General features: G+C 56.2%; 1 protein-coding gene across 2 annotated transcripts in view; it reads right to left on the reverse strand.

Annotated features, from left to right (window-relative positions):
* Window positions 1–17665, reverse strand: part of MYO7A (myosin VIIA) — an 86990-nt gene that overhangs the window by 56819 nt on the left and 12506 nt on the right. For both annotated transcript variants that reach the window (XM_073808402.1, XM_033862206.2), the window contains exons 6-16: window positions 17330–17443; window positions 16022–16175; window positions 15244–15320; window positions 14590–14709; window positions 13720–13862; window positions 12509–12719; window positions 11852–11987; window positions 8497–8603; window positions 2557–2694; window positions 520–678; window positions 15–107 (exon numbers count right to left, since the gene is read on the reverse strand). In XM_073808402.1, coding sequence (XP_073664503.1) covers window positions 15–107; window positions 520–678; window positions 2557–2694; window positions 8497–8603; window positions 11852–11987; window positions 12509–12719; window positions 13720–13862; window positions 14590–14709; window positions 15244–15320; window positions 16022–16175; window positions 17330–17443 — 1452 coding nt within the window. The remainder of the gene's footprint in view (window positions 1–14; window positions 108–519; window positions 679–2556; window positions 2695–8496; window positions 8604–11851; window positions 11988–12508; window positions 12720–13719; window positions 13863–14589; window positions 14710–15243; window positions 15321–16021; window positions 16176–17329; window positions 17444–17665) is intronic.

Below are 17665 nucleotides of genomic sequence, written 5' to 3' on the forward strand. Positions count from 1 at the left end.
GAGGCCGTGCTCACTTTCAGAAAAATCTTGGTTTTGCCGATCTGCCAGTCATCGTGGGTGCCCAGCACAGCCTCCGCCATGCGCTGACATGTCCCCTGAAGGTCATCCTGTGGGGTACAGAAGAGAATGGGTGACCCCACCTGTGGAAAGGCCACCTGGTGTCCCTCCCAAGGCTGGGAGGCGGGGCTCTTGCTGCAGCTCTGGCCCTAACTCTGTGTAGTCGCAGCCGGGCCCTGCCGTCTCTGACACTCGCTTTTCTCCTTAGCTCGGCCCGGTGATTATAAAACCCTTGCCTCCAGCTAAGAGCCAGGGCCCACTCACCACACGTGTCAAGTCCACACCAGCCGAGCGTGGCGATGGAAGCTCTCAGATGCACTCCACTGCCTGACCCCAATTTTCCCAGCCATACCTGAGGGGGCCGAGGTGATGTCACGCCCAGCACACTGTTCCAAGGAGAACAGTGGGACCTTCGCCCAGCCCAGGGCTGGGACCCGCCCGCCCATGCCCCCAGCTCCGCACCTGCTTGTAGGCCGGCTTCACGCCGGGCAGCAGGACTCGGTACCGCTCCACGAACTCCACGAAGCTGTAGCGGATGGGGTAGCCGGCTCGGCGGATTCGGATGGTCTCCATCATGCCCGAGTACCGCAGCTGGCGCACACACAGGTGCCGGTCGAAGAGCTGCCGAGCAAGGAGCCAAGGGCGTCGGGGCTGGAGGCCCCCGCTGGGAGGCCAGCCCTACTCTGTATCTTCCTGGCCCCAGACAAAGGCCCCGAGAGGCCAAGGTCACACAGCAGATGAGGAGCAAAGGCGGGACCACACGCGGCTCTGCAGTCCAAACCCCACGGAGCAGCACGGAATGAGGCCCTCAGGTGGGGTGAGCTGAGTGCTTTGAGGGCACAGGGGACAGACAGCTTAATTCCCCTTGGGACCTCTCGAGGGGGCTTCGTGGAGGACCTTTGCTCTGACCCTGACAGGAGAGAGGGTGCTGGAGGAGCTAGCTCAGGCAAAGGTGAGCAAGCCTGAAAGCACAGGACATGTTGGGGGATTTTATGGGGACTGAGGAGGCTAATCTATGCGAGGGTTATGGCTGTGCAGGTGGTGGGTGCCTTGTACAACCCCAGGGGTCGCCCTTCATATTATAGCCATCTTAGATTGATAGTTTTTCAGACAGCTTTCTGGCTGCTGACAGCAAAGTACCTTCCTTAAGGAAGAGATACATTTTTCTAATTGACACAAAGTCATTTTTGTGATAGCAGCAGGGTTGTTGGATGGGCTGTGAAGGACCTGAGAGGCCAGACTAGGGAAGCAGAAGGTGACCGGGTCAGATTTGTGTTTGAGAACCATGTCTCTCACTGCAATGGGGAGGAGGACGGGAGTGGGGGACAGGAGGCAGGAGGCCCAGGGGGGAGGTCCTGCAGCCAAGGGCCAGGCCACAGATGCTGAGGTCAGCCCAAAGAAGGTTCCAGAGGCATCTGAGAGCAAGAGAGATGGTGCCCAACTACAGGGCCCTGGCCTCGGTCCCCTGGACCTCCTGCCTTAGAGGGGAGCCCACTGGAGCCCTCTGTGACTCTCCCTGAAGACCCCGTCCTGATCCCCAGGGGGACTGGCCAGCCCACTCTGGGGAACGTTTCCAGGCAGGGGACAGGGGACAGAGTTAGCATGCGGAAGGCTGGCTGCCGCCACCTGTTTCCTCTCCCTACAGGCACTTTCCCTGGCCCAGTACTGGCCTCCCGCCTTCCGTCCCTCCCCAGACCCTCAGGCCCCAGCTTCCCCTGGGCCTCCCCTCCTATCTCTGGGAAGAGGCTTCTGGTAAACAACACCTCCCAGAGCTGGGGAAGGAGAGGGCTCCCAGGGAGGGGCGGCCCAGGCTCCTGGATCTGCAGCCTCAAGCCCCTCAACCTCCCTGAGCCTCTGCTTCCACATCTCGAACATGGGGCCATAAACGTCCCTCCCTCCTGGGCTGTTGGGAAGGTTAAATGTGGCTCTGGAGGGACAACCCATTCTGCTCCGGACACACAGAAAGGGCTCAACAGATGTTATTCAGAAAAGCCAAAAACGAAAATGTTCCCAACCAGTCAAAGGAATCCAGGAAGGGTTCCAGGAGGAGGTGGTCATCGGCTGGACCAAAGGAGAGAAGGCTTTCAAAGTCAGGGCCGCAGCAAGAAACACAGCTGCCATTTACTGAGTGCCTTCCTAGGCGCCAGGCAGTTTGCATGCGTTATTTCATGGAATACCCCCAGGAGGTGGGTACGATCAGTCCCATTTCCATCTGTGAGGAAACTGAGGCACGAGAGAATGAAGTGACTTGTCTACAGTCACCCAGTGAGAAGGTGGTGGAGTTGGGATTTGAGTCTGGCTCGAGCCCACGACTACAGAGTCCAGGCTCTCTCCAGGGCACCTGCTGCCTCCAGTAAACAGGAACTTTGCTCTTTAAGCCCCTCAGGGGCCCTGCCGTTCCCCACAGAGCACAAAGTCTCACATGGCCCAGCCCCTCCCACCCCCCAGGCTGGCCCTATCTGCCTCCCCCTTGCCCCCTCCCAGGCCAGGGCTGCTCACCATGGGCTTCTTGAACTCGTTGGGCTTGATGCAGCGCACGAAGAAGGGCTGGCAGGCACCCAGCGTGCGCATCAGCAGCTCCAGGGACCGCTTGAACTGGCTGCTGAGCGTGGGCGAGCGCTTCCTGGTCTCGGCGCCCTGGGGGGATGGACCACAGCGATGGGAGGGGCTGACCCGTACCCCTCCAGCCCTCCGGAAGGGAAGCAGGAGAGGAGAGGTCAGCGGGTCAAGGGCCTGAGGGAGAGCCGCCCAAGGAAGCAGCCTGGCCAGGCACATGGGTTTTCCTGTGACCCGCCCGGTCTGCGCTGGAGCTTGGGTCCCAGACGCACCCCCTTCTGGAAAGCCTCCCTGATCCTGGGCCCAGGAGCGCAGCACACGCCCTGGTGTGCTGGATGACTCTGGGCAAGACGCAGCCCCTCTCTGAGTCTCCACCCTCCCTTCCCAGTATAAATGAGTGGCCAGACTTGGTCGCCTCAGGACGATGGGGTCATCTCTAGAGACGGGTGAGACAGACCTAAATTCAAACCCTGGCTCACCACCTCCGAGTCCCGTGATTTTAGGCAGGTCACTAGCAACACTGAGCCTGTCTCCTGAATGGGAATAGTGCCACCTATCTAGCTGACCAGGCTGTGAGAGCGTCTCAGTAAACAGCAGCCCGCGAGGGCGGCGGTGCTACCTACACCCTCTGCCCTCCCTGTGGGATTAGCAGGTCAGCAGCGGGGGGGCGGGGCAGACCCAGATAAGCCTCCTAAGAAGGCCCGAGCTGGCCTCTGGCCGCGTCCAGCACCAAGGTCCAGGGGCCCCGTGCTCCACCAGCCACCATCTGGGTGAGCCGGCCAGCGACCCCCTGCACCTTCCTGCCCTGTTGGGGTCCCCCTCTCAGAAGACTAGGAAATGAGTTGGGGTCCTGGGGGAGGACCTGAGCAACAAGCAAACAGGAAGCAGAACCTCTCAGACCAAGAAACTGGACATAGAAACAACATTCGATTCCAAAGCATTTTGCTGTTATTGTTTTCCTGGCAGTTTCTTTGGGGTGAGGATTTTTTAATTAGTGAATTTGATTATTATTGTAAGATTTTATATTTTAAATGAGTCATCATTTTATCTGATATCCTGTAGCACCAAAACCCAAGGATGCAGATGTCAACGTGTGAGATATGGGGGGAGGGAGAGGCATTTAACCCCTTCTAAAGTTAGACCACACGCCCCCGGAATGAAATGAAACTTGCCAAGAAACAGCAAATGCTTGCTCTTCTGAAATTTGCCATGTTTTCTGTTTTAGTATTATCTGGAACACATTCTAGGATTTTGCCAAGAGAAGCTGAGGAGTATCTGCACTGGGGTAGGGTGAATGTCAGGTCTTCAGCCCCCAAGTCTGCCCCAGAACCTGATCCGTCAGTAGCACCGGGTGACCCCCAGTTGGGGGGGAAGCTGTCCAGGGTGGGCTGTACACAGCCTGCATTAGAGGCCTTGCCAGGAGCACGTGTGTGCACACACAGCACACACACAGACACACAGACACATAACACACAAATGTACACACAGACACACATATACACACACGCCACCCACAAATACACACGGCACACACACACCAGACACACACACAAAACACACATACACACACCACATACACAGAAATACACACACAGAGCACACCCGCACACACAGCATGCACACATGCACAATACACACAAACAACACACACACACATAGGACACACCCTTCTTCGGTTTCGATCAGACTATGGAACCACTTTCTGTCTGTCTTCCCTGCTGAGCTGTGAGCCCCGTGAGAACAGGCGGGTCTGCCTAGTTTACTGCTGTGCCCCAGGGCCCAGCAACAGCAACAATCAACAACACCTGGCTGAACTGAAGTGGTGCTGAACTCCGAGAAATTGTCCCACTGCTCAAGCCACAGATCTGGGAACCATTCCCAGCTCCTCCTTCTCTCATATCCAATATGTCAGCAAATCTTATTGGCTCTACCTCCAAAATGGACCCAGAATCTGACCCCTTCTTACCACTTCCTCCACTGTCAGCCTGCATGGCTCTCTCGTTATTGCAACAACCTCCAAACCGGTCTCCCTGTTTCTGTTGCCCACTCTCCACACCGCCCTCCACTCCACTATCGACACAGCGATAGTGAGTGAGGCTGTTAGAACACAAATCTAGTCATGTCTCCCCTCCCCCAACCAGCTCAAAATCCTCAGTGGCTCCCCAGTTCACTCAGCATGAATGCCAAGGTCCCTTGTAAGAACCCACCCCACAGGACCTGGTCCCAGTTACCTCCAGCCTCTCCACCACTTTATTCCCTCCCTTCCAGCCACCCCTGCCTCCATGCTCTTCCCAGGGCAGGTTGGGGCTTAAAAAGCGCCTTAGGGTTTTGCACTTGCTGTTCCCTCTCCCTGCGATGCTTTTCCTCCAGAAAGCATGTGGCTGGCTTCTTCACTTCCTCACCAACCTCTCAGTAAGCCCTCTCCTGATCCCCTATTCAAAACTGCAAAGCCCCCCCACCAGCACCCTTCCCGCCTTCATTTTTCCCCATCTCATAAGTCACCATCTAAAATTATGTAATACACTTATTTATTTGCTTATTAACTATTTCCTCCTTCTGCTAGAGCACAACCTCCACGAGGACAGAGGTTTCTTTCTGTTTTGTTCACTACTGTGTCCCCAGCACATATCACAATGTCTGACATATAACAGGCATTCAGTAGGTATTTGTGATGGAAAGAAGGAATGAGTGAATGGGTCCTATGATCCCAGGATCTGCTCTCACTTCCCTGGCCACCTGGTTTCTGATTTGGTTTTATTTCATTGAGGGGAAAGGTCGTCTTTTCCGACATTTGTTGTTTTCTGGGATAATTTGCAGATAACTAGGGACGGGGTAAAGGCAGAAGTGAGAAGTCCAAAGGTCAGCGTTAAATGATGCCTCGGAGGGGATGTGAGGCACAGGCACCCGAGCAGGATGTGATCGGGGCTGGGAAGTCACTGTCAGGAGAAGCCACCTGCATAAGGAGTGAACCAGCGTCCTGTGGACTCAGGGCGCCTGGGTCATGTGCCTGGGGTTGGGGGTGGGGTGGTGTTCACGCCCTGGAAGAGCCGCCCCGCTCTGCTGCTCCCTCCAGTGGCAACGATTGGGGTGGGGCTGCCCGGGGCGCCCTGAGGAGGCAGACACAAGAGTCAAAAGAGTAGAAATTCAGGGGCTGGGGACCTGCGCAGGACACAGGTCAGATCACCGGAAGGACGTGGGCCCTCATCCTAAGGAGAACGCTGCGGCTGGTACGCTGTCATCCAATAAACTGACTCAGCATCCACACTTCACCAAGCCCATTTCCTTGTTCCTTTAACAGAGCTATCATGTTTCCAACAGTTACAAAGTATTTTTTCTTTCCTTGAGGCAAAGCTTGCAGATAGCACAGTACAGTGAAAAGGAGCAGGGACAAGAAAGCCTCACTGTAGCCCTCACTTGTACGTGACCTTGGCCAAGTCCCTGCACCTCCCTGAGACAGACCTGGAACCAATCCCTGTGTGTCACCAGCTGTGTGACTTCTAGCAAAGACCTTGGCCTCTCTGGGCCCCAGTTACTTTACCTGTAAGGTAGGGGCAATAGTAATTACTCACGAGGATACCTAAGTGGGCCAGAAGAGTAGACGTAATTGGTATCAAATCTGTCACTGCCATGTTCTCATTCTGTGCTCCAAAAACTCCCTCGGGAGCAGGCCGCTTCTGGACACCCCACAGTCTCACACTTGGACCTCTCCACGGTTCCTCAGCAAGTGGGTTCTATTCCCAGAGTTCAGGGAAGGGGGCTTAGAACAGGAAACTTCATGGAGAGGTCCTCACATGCCTCTACGGCTTGGGAAAGAGAAGTAGGAGGAAAAGATGGGTTCAGTGTCTTCCGGGACTGCCCAAGACCAGGACGAGTGGGTAGGCCTGGTAGGGGCTGGGCTGGCGTCTACAGAAGGACAGGAGAGAGTGGGGGAGAGTCCAGAGCCACACCCGTGTCACCAACACTGCGACCGGCAGTTTGTGGGCTTCACGTTGGGGACTGCCGGTGCTGGAGCTCCAGGCGCCTGGGCCCCTCTCTGGTGGTAGCCCTACGTTCATCCCATCAACCGGCTGGGCCAGTGTTGGCCTGGGGCCGACTGTGGGCAGAGGACAGAGGCCTCCTTCCAGACGACCTCCCTGCTCTTGATGTGCTGGGGGCCCTGCACTGCCAGTGGGTTTGTGATTTGTGCCAGAACTCTGCAGGCACCAGGCAGCAGGGGGATGCCAGACATGCAGGAAGGAAGGGGACCCAGCGTCAAGAGCGAGTGTGAGAGGATGTCAGCATCAGGCAGAGAGGAAACTGAGGGCTGAGAAGAGAAAAGGGAGGCGAAGGGACGCCAGAGCTATGCTGCTGCTAAGGGTACCCAGCATCTTTGGGGCCCAAAGAGCCTTGGGAGCCACGCACGACCTGCAGCTGGTGGTCAGGACACACCAGGGATGGTGTTCCAGGGCCTAAGGAGCTCAGGGGGCAGGGAGTGGCTTCTAGTCCCAGCTCCCCCAGATGCTGTGACTGGGAGTGAACCACACTCTATCTCTGAGCTTCAGTCCCCCATCTGCAAAATTCAGAAAATACTACCACCTGTCTCTCCTGATCTACAAGGTTAATCAGAGGATCTGACTGAGTCATGGACGTAGAAACCCTTAGTAGGGCCTGATGGAAGGAGCAGGCCTTGATACCTCCAAGAGACTCCGTGGAGGCAGAGAACTTGGGAGAGAAGGGTTCGAGTCCCAGCCCTGCCCCGATACACTGGGCAGGTCTCACACCTCTTTTTCTAGGGCTCAGTTTCCTCCTTTAAGAAACTGAGATGCCTGAAGTCCACACAACTCAGAAAACAAAAATCAAAGCACTCCACAAACCACTCCACAAAAACGCACACTCCAAAACAATAAAGAAAAAAGGGCCCTTTCCCCAAGCCTCAGTGCCTCAGGGGCTGAGGACACAGCCCAGCCCCAAGGGCTGCTGAGGCCTCTCCCGCCATCCTCCGGCCCCGGGCTGGGGTCTTTTACCTTCGCAGAAGCCGCTGACTGGCGGAGAGTGCCCGATGAATAACCACAGAGAAACTACAACAGGAACCACAGTGCACGGCGAGATGGGGTGGGGGGCAAGGAGAACGTGGCGGGTCAGAAAACAGGGAGCAAAATCCACCAGGGAGAGAGGACAACCCTCAGGGCAGTGGTCTGGGCTTCTGGGAGGCTGGGGGCAACACAGGCAGCAGGACAGGCACTGAGGGGGCAGCGGCTCTGCCCCCCCCTTGAGCCCCTCCATGCACTCTCCAGGAAGCCATGGGACAGGAGGAAAATATGAGATAAAAAAGCATATAAATCCTGCAAGAAACAAGCCCACCCATTGAGAAGGTGGTGGAGTTGGGATTTGAATGTGACTTGAGCCCACTACAGAGTCCAGGCTAACACGCTAGGGCCAAAGAAATGTCGAGGGTGGGAAATTCTCCCCCGCCCCACCCAGTTTGGGGCCCAGGGCTGGTGCAAATATGCCGTTTGGGCCCATTTCTCTGAACACCCACACCCGTCCGTGTCCTCGAGGCTGGACGTCCCCTCTTTGCCCGTGCTCCCTGTTAGCTGCTGGAGGTCGGGGCGGGGGAGGGGCCCCCCCATGGAAAACCGAGTCCTGACCAAGCTCTGCTCCGCAGCCTCCCACGTGATCCTTCTCTGGGCCTTGCACCCCACCCACTCTACCTCATTAGAACAAGAGGACCCGATAGGAGGACCTTGGAGGCCCTCCAGCCCCTCCCGGAACCACAGCAAAGCACCACCCCTGCTCTATGGCCAGAGGAGCTCAGCTGAAGCCACTAGACAAGGGGGCATCTAGATACCGGCCTGGCTTCTGGGGGGCCCTTCCTGCCCAATGCAAACCACACCCCGACATTACCATGGCGACGTCAGCCTGGAAGATCTGCTTGATGAACTTGTTCCTGGAGGAGTGGACCAGCTGGATGATGTCTCCGTGCAGGGTGTCCCGGTTCTTCTCCAGGAAGCCTGGGTGGCGGCAAAGAGCAGTCACACCTCGCCAGCTCCGGCAGCCTCCCCCTGACAAGACTCACCCCTTCCCCGAAGCCACAACGCCTGGTCCAGGAAGACCCTCGAAAGCCACCTAGTTCAACCACATCCACTTTACAGCTGGGGACTCTGGGGCCTGTAGAGGACAGTAGCTTGCCCACGGTCCCAGAGAGAGCGAGGGGCAGAACCAGCACTGGAACTCGTCTCCCCAGCCTCACAGCTCACCTCTTCCCGGCCTGGCCAAAGCGGAGGGCAGGAAGTCTCAGGCCCCGGGAGGGAGCGGGGCACCTTGCCAGCTCAACCACCGCAACCCCTGAAATGCCAGCTTCAGTCTTTTGGACGAAGGGGAGATAGGCTGGGACCTGGGACCCTCTACCGGAGTGCTCGCACCTGGACAAACGTCTCCTCCAGCAACAAAATACAAAGAAACTTAGGGACTAAAGATAACCACACGCATGTGCGGTACCAGCAATTGTGAACAATAAGATACAAAAAGGCCACAAACCGACTGCCATTCCTGAGCTGCTGGGAGCAAAAGCAGGGAACTGCCCGTGACCCCAGCACACAGCACCACCAACAGGGTGAGCTGACCACGTAAGCCGCCCCACCCCCAGCCCGGCCCACCAATCCGCCACCGCCCTCACCTCATTTAAGGAACCAGCCCGCCCCCCCGCTCAGGGAGTGAGCAAAGGCACCTGTTTCTTGTTCTCACTCCCTCGTGCTAAAGCAGCACGAGCCCCTGTAAAGTTTGCCTGAATTTCTCGTCTGGCTTCTTACCAATTTCTATTGATTAAAAAGTCCAAGGACCCAAGTTCAGTGACAAAGGTGTCAAAAGCCCTTGTTAAGTGTGTGCCTGGGAGAGAACACAAGTTCATCTGGTACCAGCTAATAGTAAAGGAATGCATTTAAAATACCTTGTGTTTGGGTAGTGGCTTCACAGCTGGAATGCTCACAACTCCCCCTGTATATGCAGGACAGGTGGAGACTATCTTCCCCGCTCTCACAAGGGAAGAAATTGATGTTCAGAGAAGCTAAGCAAATTGTCTAACTGCACACAGCAAGCCACGGGCAGAGTTAAGACCTGAGCACAGGAGCCCTGGCACCAGCCCAGGGGGGCTCCCCTGCACCAGAGACTCCAAAGCAGGCTATCATTACCAGGGCCTGAGGACTTAGGAACTGGTTAATGGGGGACCTTGCTAGCGCGGGGATGAAGATGAGGAGCCCAAGGGCTAGGGATGCCCGAGGAGGAGGAACCCTGCAGAGAAGCAGCACCCTTTTCCCCCAGGACTCAGGCTGCCCTGGCTGGCAGATGGCACAGAGACCCAGTGCGGAGCTGCCCACCTGGCATCTGGGGAAGGGTGAGCTGCAGGTGGCACTCAGTACTGGAAGGGGGGCTCTGAAGTTGGGATGGAATTGTAGGGTCCTAATTAAAGCTCTATGACAGACTCACTACGGGACCCTAGGGAGGTCCCCTTCTGGGCCTCAGCTTCCTTATCTGTTGAATGAGCATGAGGCACCCATAAGCTCTAGCTTCTTTTTGGATCACCTAGCACCACACATGTCATAAATAAAATTTACTGAATTGAAACAGTGCTCTGTACACAGAAAATGCTGACACAATTGTTTAAAGTAGCTCAAAACTGATTAGTGACCTTAGGCAAGTCATTTCCCTCTCGGGGCCTCAGTTTCCAAATCCCTAAAAGTAGATGAGCCGTATGTTTCCTCCAGATCTAATAATATTCTATAATTTTATAACTGTGTAGAGTTTGCTCAATTTTCATTTTCGTCTCCTCAGCCACATCATGAAGCCTAGGACATAATAGATGCTCAGTGAACGTTGGTTGGACTGCACTAAAAAAAAAACCCTCTCTTACTCCAAACAACAGATCTATTTGTTTGTTCAACACTCCTTCAAACTTAACATTGGGTTTCTTCTTTCTAACAGGTGGGGCGGATCTCACACCCTAATGAGGGCTGAGCAGCCTTCTGATTGCATAATTGCCACATGGCTTGCTCTCTGCCTCCTGGACCAACTCAACAAGGAAGTATGAAAGCAGTGGCTCTTTGCTTGTTCGTTTGAAATTTCACTGGCTTTGGCTGTGGCTGGGACCCTTTGGGACTGAAGGCGGGAGGGCAGACACATCCCACAGCTGATGCCCATTCAGGGCCAGCCCTTTGCACCAGGGTGTGAGGACTGTGGTTGGCAAGGGCAGTCTGCTCGCTTTTGACAGACCCTGTAGGAATTCCAAGTGGGGAAAACTTGACCGTTTTCTGACCGTCTTCCTCACTTCTAGCTTTAAAATGAGCCCAATTGTATCTCCCAGGAGAAAAGAAGATACATCTCCTTCAAAGACCAAACTTGGTCTTGCTGCTCAAAGAGTTTTGGTGAGTAACGGGGCTAGTTCTAGGCCTGGCTTTGCAGCCAATAGGCCATGTGATCTAAAAAAAACATTAACTGCCCCTTCTGAGACTCAGTTTCCCCATATGTGCAAAAGAACATTGAGCCCACCCGAAGAATTGAAAGCAGGGACTCAAAAAGATAGATATACACCCATGTTCGTGTCAGCACTGTCACAACAGCCAAAAGGTGGAAACAACCCAAATGTCCACCGACAGATGAATGGATAAATAAAATGTGGTGTACACACACACACACACACACACACACACACACACACACACACAATGGAATATTATTCAGTCATGAAAAGGAAGAAAATTCTGACACATGCTGCAACACGGATGAACCCTGAGGGCATTATGCTAAGTGAAATAAGCCAGACACAGAAGGTGAGATAGTGTATGTTTCCACTTATATGATGTACTTAGAACAGTCAGATACATAGAGACAGAAAGTAGAATAGAGGTTATCAGGCACTAGCGGGCGGGGGGAGGGTGGAGAGTTACTGTTTAGTGGGTACAGCGCTTCTATTTGGGATGATGAAGAGGCTCTGGAGAGTGGTCATGGCTGTACAATATTGTGAATATACTTAAGGCCACTGAACTGTAGACTTAAAAATTGTTAAAATGGTAAATTTCATATTACATATATTTGACCACAATTTTTTAAAAATCCCTAAAAAAGAAGCACTGAGCCCAATGCTTCCTAACATCCCTTCCCTCTTTGTATTCCAGGGCCCTGGTCTCTGTCCTGGGCTGGACAAGGGGAAGGAAGGGAGGGGACACAAGCAAAGAGAGACAGCCAGCCCCGGAGGGCCCACCTGTACCTTGACTCTCATAGTAAACAACGCCTGCAAAGTGGTTGATACCAAACTGGGTCTCGTGGTTGTTCTTGGGGGGAATGTAGTTCGAGTTGAGCTTGTGCTGGGAGTTCAGTTTATGCAACATGGTGGTGTCTGTGCCCTGTGGGAACCAAGCGGCAGCTGTCAAGCCCACCCACTCCTCCCCGTCGTCCCACTCTCTACCAGGCCCTACTGCCTTTCCTGCCCCCTGTCTTTTCACCCCCTCTTCTGTTTTTCCCAACAGCTTCCCTCCCTTTATTTATTCCCCACACAGGAGCTCTCTGGGCCTCCATTTCCCCATCTGTTAAGCGGGTGAATTGGAATTACACAACCTTGAAAGTACATTCCAGCTTAGAAAATCTATTTTCCATGATTAAAATCATGAGAGCAGCCCCTCCCCCACTCCAAGACATATTCTGTGTCTGGAGCACCTATTCTGCACCAGCTGCATGCTTAGATCTTCATAGTTTGGTCCAGGACCCACTGGACCGTAGGTAATTCCCAAATGTCAGATGAGCGCATTTGAACCGGCCCCAAAGCTGCTCTGAGAGGCGCATATCATTAGTCCCATTCCACAGATGAGGAAAGCGGAGGCTCAGAGTGTGGAGGGGACGTGTCTGCCCCGCTCCGCTGCAGGCCCACCTTGGGGAACTTGCTCTCCTCATCGATGAGGGAAATGATGTTCATGGGCTTGTTAGCGATCATGTCCAGGGCGTCCTGGTTGTCTGTGAACTCGATGTGCAGCCAGTCGATGCTCTCCAGGTCATACTCCTCCTGTTCTAGCTTGAACACGTGCCGCACGAAGAACTGCTGCAGGTGCTCATTGGCGAAGTTGATGCACAGCTGCTCGAAGCTGCAGGGAGGGGTGCAGGGCACAGGGGGCAGCGGGAGGCAGGGCGATGTTCAGGCCCTGCCTTGCCGCTCAGGGGCCGGCCCCAGCTTGGTGTGCAGTGTGCCCCTGGGACTTCCAATCTCTGAGGTGAACCAGCATTGCAAGTCCAACCCCCTCCATTACCGAAGAGGACACGGAGGCCCAGAGAGGGCACAGCACTTGCCCAAGGTCACTCAGTGAGTCGGAAGGAGAGTTAAGGCTGGAGCCCTCTTCCCTGCATGACCAGGCCCTGAGAGAGGGCTGGTGGATGGGCACCACACCCCTGGCAGAGCACCTGGGAGAGGAAGAGCCAAGGCGCTGGGGAGGGGCCTCAAAGAGAGCTCCAAAGCGTCAGCAGACATGGGAAGCGGGCTCGCGAGATTGGGCAAGAAGGGCCTTGACAGTGACATCTCTGCGCCACCAACTCAGTGCTCTCCCAGGTGACAGACGCTTCATGTGTTCAGTGTGAGTGTTTTGGTGGTGTGGAGGGCTTTGAGACATCTGAACATTACAGGAATTGAAGTGACTTGCCTGGGGTCACACAGCTAAAAAGTGGGGCAGGGCTGGCTGCCTCCAGCTCCAGTGTCCACCTGGGCCTGCTCCATCGATCTGCCCCTCACACAGCCCCCAAGTGGGACACCAGCTATGGCCAACACCCCATCTCAAGCTTGGCTCAGGCCCGGCCTCACCTGCTTTGCGGCACCTTGGAGCTTGGACACTGGACTGATGGGCAGCGGGGACTAGAGTGTCTGTGATGGTGTAAGAGCCTTCGCTCCACCACCCCAGCTGGCCTCAGCTGACCCAGGGACTGGAGGGGACAGGGAAGAAGGGGAAAGGGCCCCAGAGGGGGTCTGGAGTCAAATTTTCCAACAGCCTGGCAGAGTGTGCTTGGGGCCAGCTAAATGTAGTTTAAAGGGAGAGATTTGACACTGAAGTCCATGTTGCAGAAGAAAATTCCCACAGGACACAGCCCACGTGGTACCTGTTCACGGCAAAGTTCTCGAACCCAAAGATGTCCAGGAGGCCAATGGACCGTCGAGAGTTATTCACTTCCTGGGAGGGAGGTTTGTAAATTGCCGCGTTGATCTTGTCCACAATCCACACGAAGAGCCGCCCGTAGATGCCCTGCGGGCAGAGGCAGCCACGTAAGCCACGGGTGCAGCCACAGCCTCGCAGGAGGACCGGCCAGGCTCCTGGGCCTCGGTGGCCTCGCTCCAGCCCCTTCCTGCAGCACGAAACCCCCAAGCTTCACCCTCTCCTGCCAGAACAATTCCTGCCTGTCCTTCAAAGCTCTGTGGGGACGTCAGCTCCACCAAGAAACTTCTCCTGACCTCACGCAGTTTGGGCTCCCATCTCTCCCAACCATCTCTGTCTCCCCTTCAGCTCTGATTATCACGAGGGTCCCAGAGCCCTGGGCCTGGCACAGCGGAGGGGCTCGATGGATGACAAAATGGCAGGACTGGGGGGCTTCTCCACCCGACCCAGCCCCTCTTCGGCGGTCCTCATTGGAGAGATCAGAGAGGGTATCCCCTGGGCTGGGAATAGCACAGCAGACCGAGTGACCAAAGGTTATGATTCAGCATGAAGCAGGCCAGGTGTGGAGGGCCTCAGGGCACCAGAGCTGTTGGGGCCGCTGAAGAGCACAGCTCCCACCCCTTGTGGGACAGACGAATGAGGCTCCGGGGAAGGCAGGCTCTTGCCCAAGCCCCAGAGAGCGCCAGTGGCTGGAGCCGGACCCAAGGGCAGACCGGGGTCAGGGCCCAGACGTCCTTCCAGCTCTGTGGACTCCTCGGCTCCTGTCCGTGAACAACCCCACCTCCCGTGGGCCGGGGAGAGCCGGCAGCCACTCCACCTTGACGAAGGCGTCTCTCACGTCCAGCGCTTGCTCCCTGCTGAGCGGGGTGGACACCGTCTCCCCGCGGGTGATGAGGGTGCGGCTGGTCAGGCAGCTCATCAGGTTTGGGGGGTTCACCTAGTGGGGCAACATCCAGGCACCCACTCAGCCGCCCGCCAGCCTGCCCCTCCCTCCATCACACCTAGAACCCCTCCCGCCTTCCACCAGGCCTGACTCAGACTCTGCCCTCCACGGCCATATCCTCCCCAGTCATCAAACCCACCCAAGGGCGGCTGAGAAGGAACTGCTCTCTCCTCGACAGCCCCCTCCCATCCCCCCAGCATGTCCCCTGTCCCTCCGGCACCGGCTTTGACTCTGGCTTTATTTATACCAGTTTTCCAACTCGAGGCAGAGTCTAGTAAATCTTCACTACAAGACTGACTGACCTTCTCAGGGCCCCCCATGCTCCACACCCTCCCCAGGGGCAGCCGTGCTAGGTCCCCACTCCTCCTCTGGGACCCGTGCCCAACACAGATCCTGCACACAACCGGTTCTCGACGTCGAACTTCTAGAACTCTCCAAGCAGAGGGCCCCAGCTCCCTGAGCCTGAAGTCAAAACTGCTCCTCTGGGAGAGGGAGAAGCAGGCGAGGGGACAGAAAGCTCTCACTGACCTCGAGCAGAGACGCGGCTGTGGCCAGGGATGGGGAGAAGAGGACCTCGCAGGCATCCAGGTTTTCAAACGTACGGTCTGTCAGCAGCACCAGGGCGCAGCGTCAGGCAAGGGGGGGGGCGTGGGGGGAAAGGGACAGTCTAGCAGGACAAGGCGGCTCTTGTCTCGAGTCTCAGGGGGACTGCCCTGCCCACAGAGGGCATCAGCACCATGACTAAATGCTTTTCTGGGTTAATATCAGTTTGACGAATGTTGTCACCATGAGCCACGGGCACCAGGAGGGTAGGGAGCACGTATGCCCAGCAACTGGCTCCATGCCTGACATCCACGTAGCAGACACTGGCAGTCACGGCCCCCTCTCCCATGACCCCCAGAGCAATCAGGGGCTCCTGAGACAGGCTTGGAGAACTTGTCTAGCTCTGTGCCTGATACCATCTGCCCTTCGCCAAATGTGCCCTGCTCTCTCAGGCCTCAGGACCTTTGCACAGGCTCTTCCTTCTGCCTGGTGCGTGCTTTCTCCACGTCTCTTAGTCTTTCAAGACTCACTAGACTGTGAGCTCCTTAGAGCTGGGATCACTCATTCATACTGAGCAAACATTCCCAGAGCTCTTACTCTGTCCTGGGGCCATGCTGGACACCAGGGCAAGAGCAGAGTGGACTTGGTGCCTGTCTCAGAGGGCCTCCTCCCAGCCTGGCACATCGCTGGAGTGTCAGCTGAGTGAGCGTGTCCCCTTCTCTAGCCTGCCTTCCTTTCTGAAGATGGCTGTTCAGTCACTCACCCTCATACTTCAGGTTGCCCAGGTGCAGGATGGCGGCCAGGAGCTTTGAGATCTCCCAGTTCTCCGTGTCTGTGAACATGAGCACCTTCATGGCCGAGCGGATGTTGGCATACTCCTGGCTGTCCTCGCGGCCCTCACAGGTTATGCAGTTACCCTGGTGGGAGTGGGTGGGAGAGTGGGGAGTAGAAGGGTGTCGGGGAGGCCACAGGTACCCACAGTGCCTGGGCTGAAGGGCCCTCTGCCTGGCCAGGCCAGCCTGGGTTTCTGAGCACTGACTTCACCTATGACTCCTCCAGGAAGTCTAGAAAGCTCCTGGCTGGCCTTCTCAGGAATACATTGCCCACATCTGGGGAGCATGGATGCCCCTTCTTCCCATGAGTGAGAGGAGCCGGGTCACTGATGCCAGGCCTGCCCCCATCACCCCGCCTGGCAAGTCACAGCACCAAGGCCTTACCTGACCCCTCTCCCCCCACGGACATCCACCCTCAGGAACCTGAACCCCTCACAAGGTGCAGCCTGGGGTAGAAGGCGGGAGGTGGTAACTACAGACAGGCAGGGCATCGCCTGGGGTCTGCCCCATTGTGTGTGCCTATGAGACCCGTGTGTGCACGTGTGTGTGTGTATCCAAGTGTGCCAGCCAGCTAATGGAAGTGCCCAGAAAGGCCTGCCACACCTACAATACACAGACGTACACACACACACCCCTTGGTTGTCCCACATCCCTCAGCTGCCGTGGCCCACACTTGTGTCCACGTGGCTGGCCCACCTCAGGTCCAGACAACCCGGCATGGGCTCCCCCCAGTCCAGCCTGCTGTGTGCATGGCCCACCACTGGCGCTGAGTGGCAGCAATGGCCTCAGGCCCACTTTTCCCTTATGTCCAGACAACAAGAGGCTGGCAACAGGGCCCTGCAACCAGTAAGCCCCCGGGGCTGAAGCCACAGCAGGCTGTACCCTACAATCCTGGGGGCCCTGGCAGAGGTCCCAGTCTCCACGTCCTCAAAGAATAACGTATCACCTCCCACGTGTGCAGACAGGGCCGGGTGTGCGTACACGTGGGCGTGTGTGTGTCTATGCGTCCCTGGGGCTGGGACGTGTACACATTTAGGCATGTGTGTGTCTGTGGTGATAATTCGTCTAGATGTGTGTACAAGCAGGCGTGTGCCCACGTGGGGAACAGGCCTTATGGTGGGCTGGGGCCAGTCAGAGGATGGAAGGAAGCCCACAGAGAAGTTCCTACCCACCAGGCCTGGAGCTGCGGAGGGGCTGGGACGGTGTCCCCCTCCCCGGGTGCCCCACCTGGGCCTCACCATGGCCAAGTAGTTATAGTCTGTGGCCTGGCCCAGGCCCAGCTTCCTCTTCTGTTCCTCACTCATGCCCTCCAGCATGCAGTAGAACACGTGGTAATTCCTTTCATCGGGGGCCTAAAAGTGGGAGCACAAGGTGTTGGGGGATGGGAGGGCGGGAGGAGGCCATCCGGAACCAGACAGACAAGCAGACTGTAACCAGTTTACTATGTTAACAAGCGCCTTTCATGAAAAAGTCCCCGCGGGTGGGTTTCCTGCTGGGATTTCAGGCACTGAGGCAAGCGAACTGCAACACAGGGACAACCAAAGCCATGCAGACGGTGTGCACCCCACACCCCC

Source organism: Tursiops truncatus, chromosome 8 (assembly GCF_011762595.2).
Source record: "Tursiops truncatus isolate mTurTru1 chromosome 8, mTurTru1.mat.Y, whole genome shotgun sequence".
Lineage (NCBI taxonomy): Eukaryota > Metazoa > Chordata > Mammalia > Artiodactyla > Delphinidae > Tursiops > Tursiops truncatus.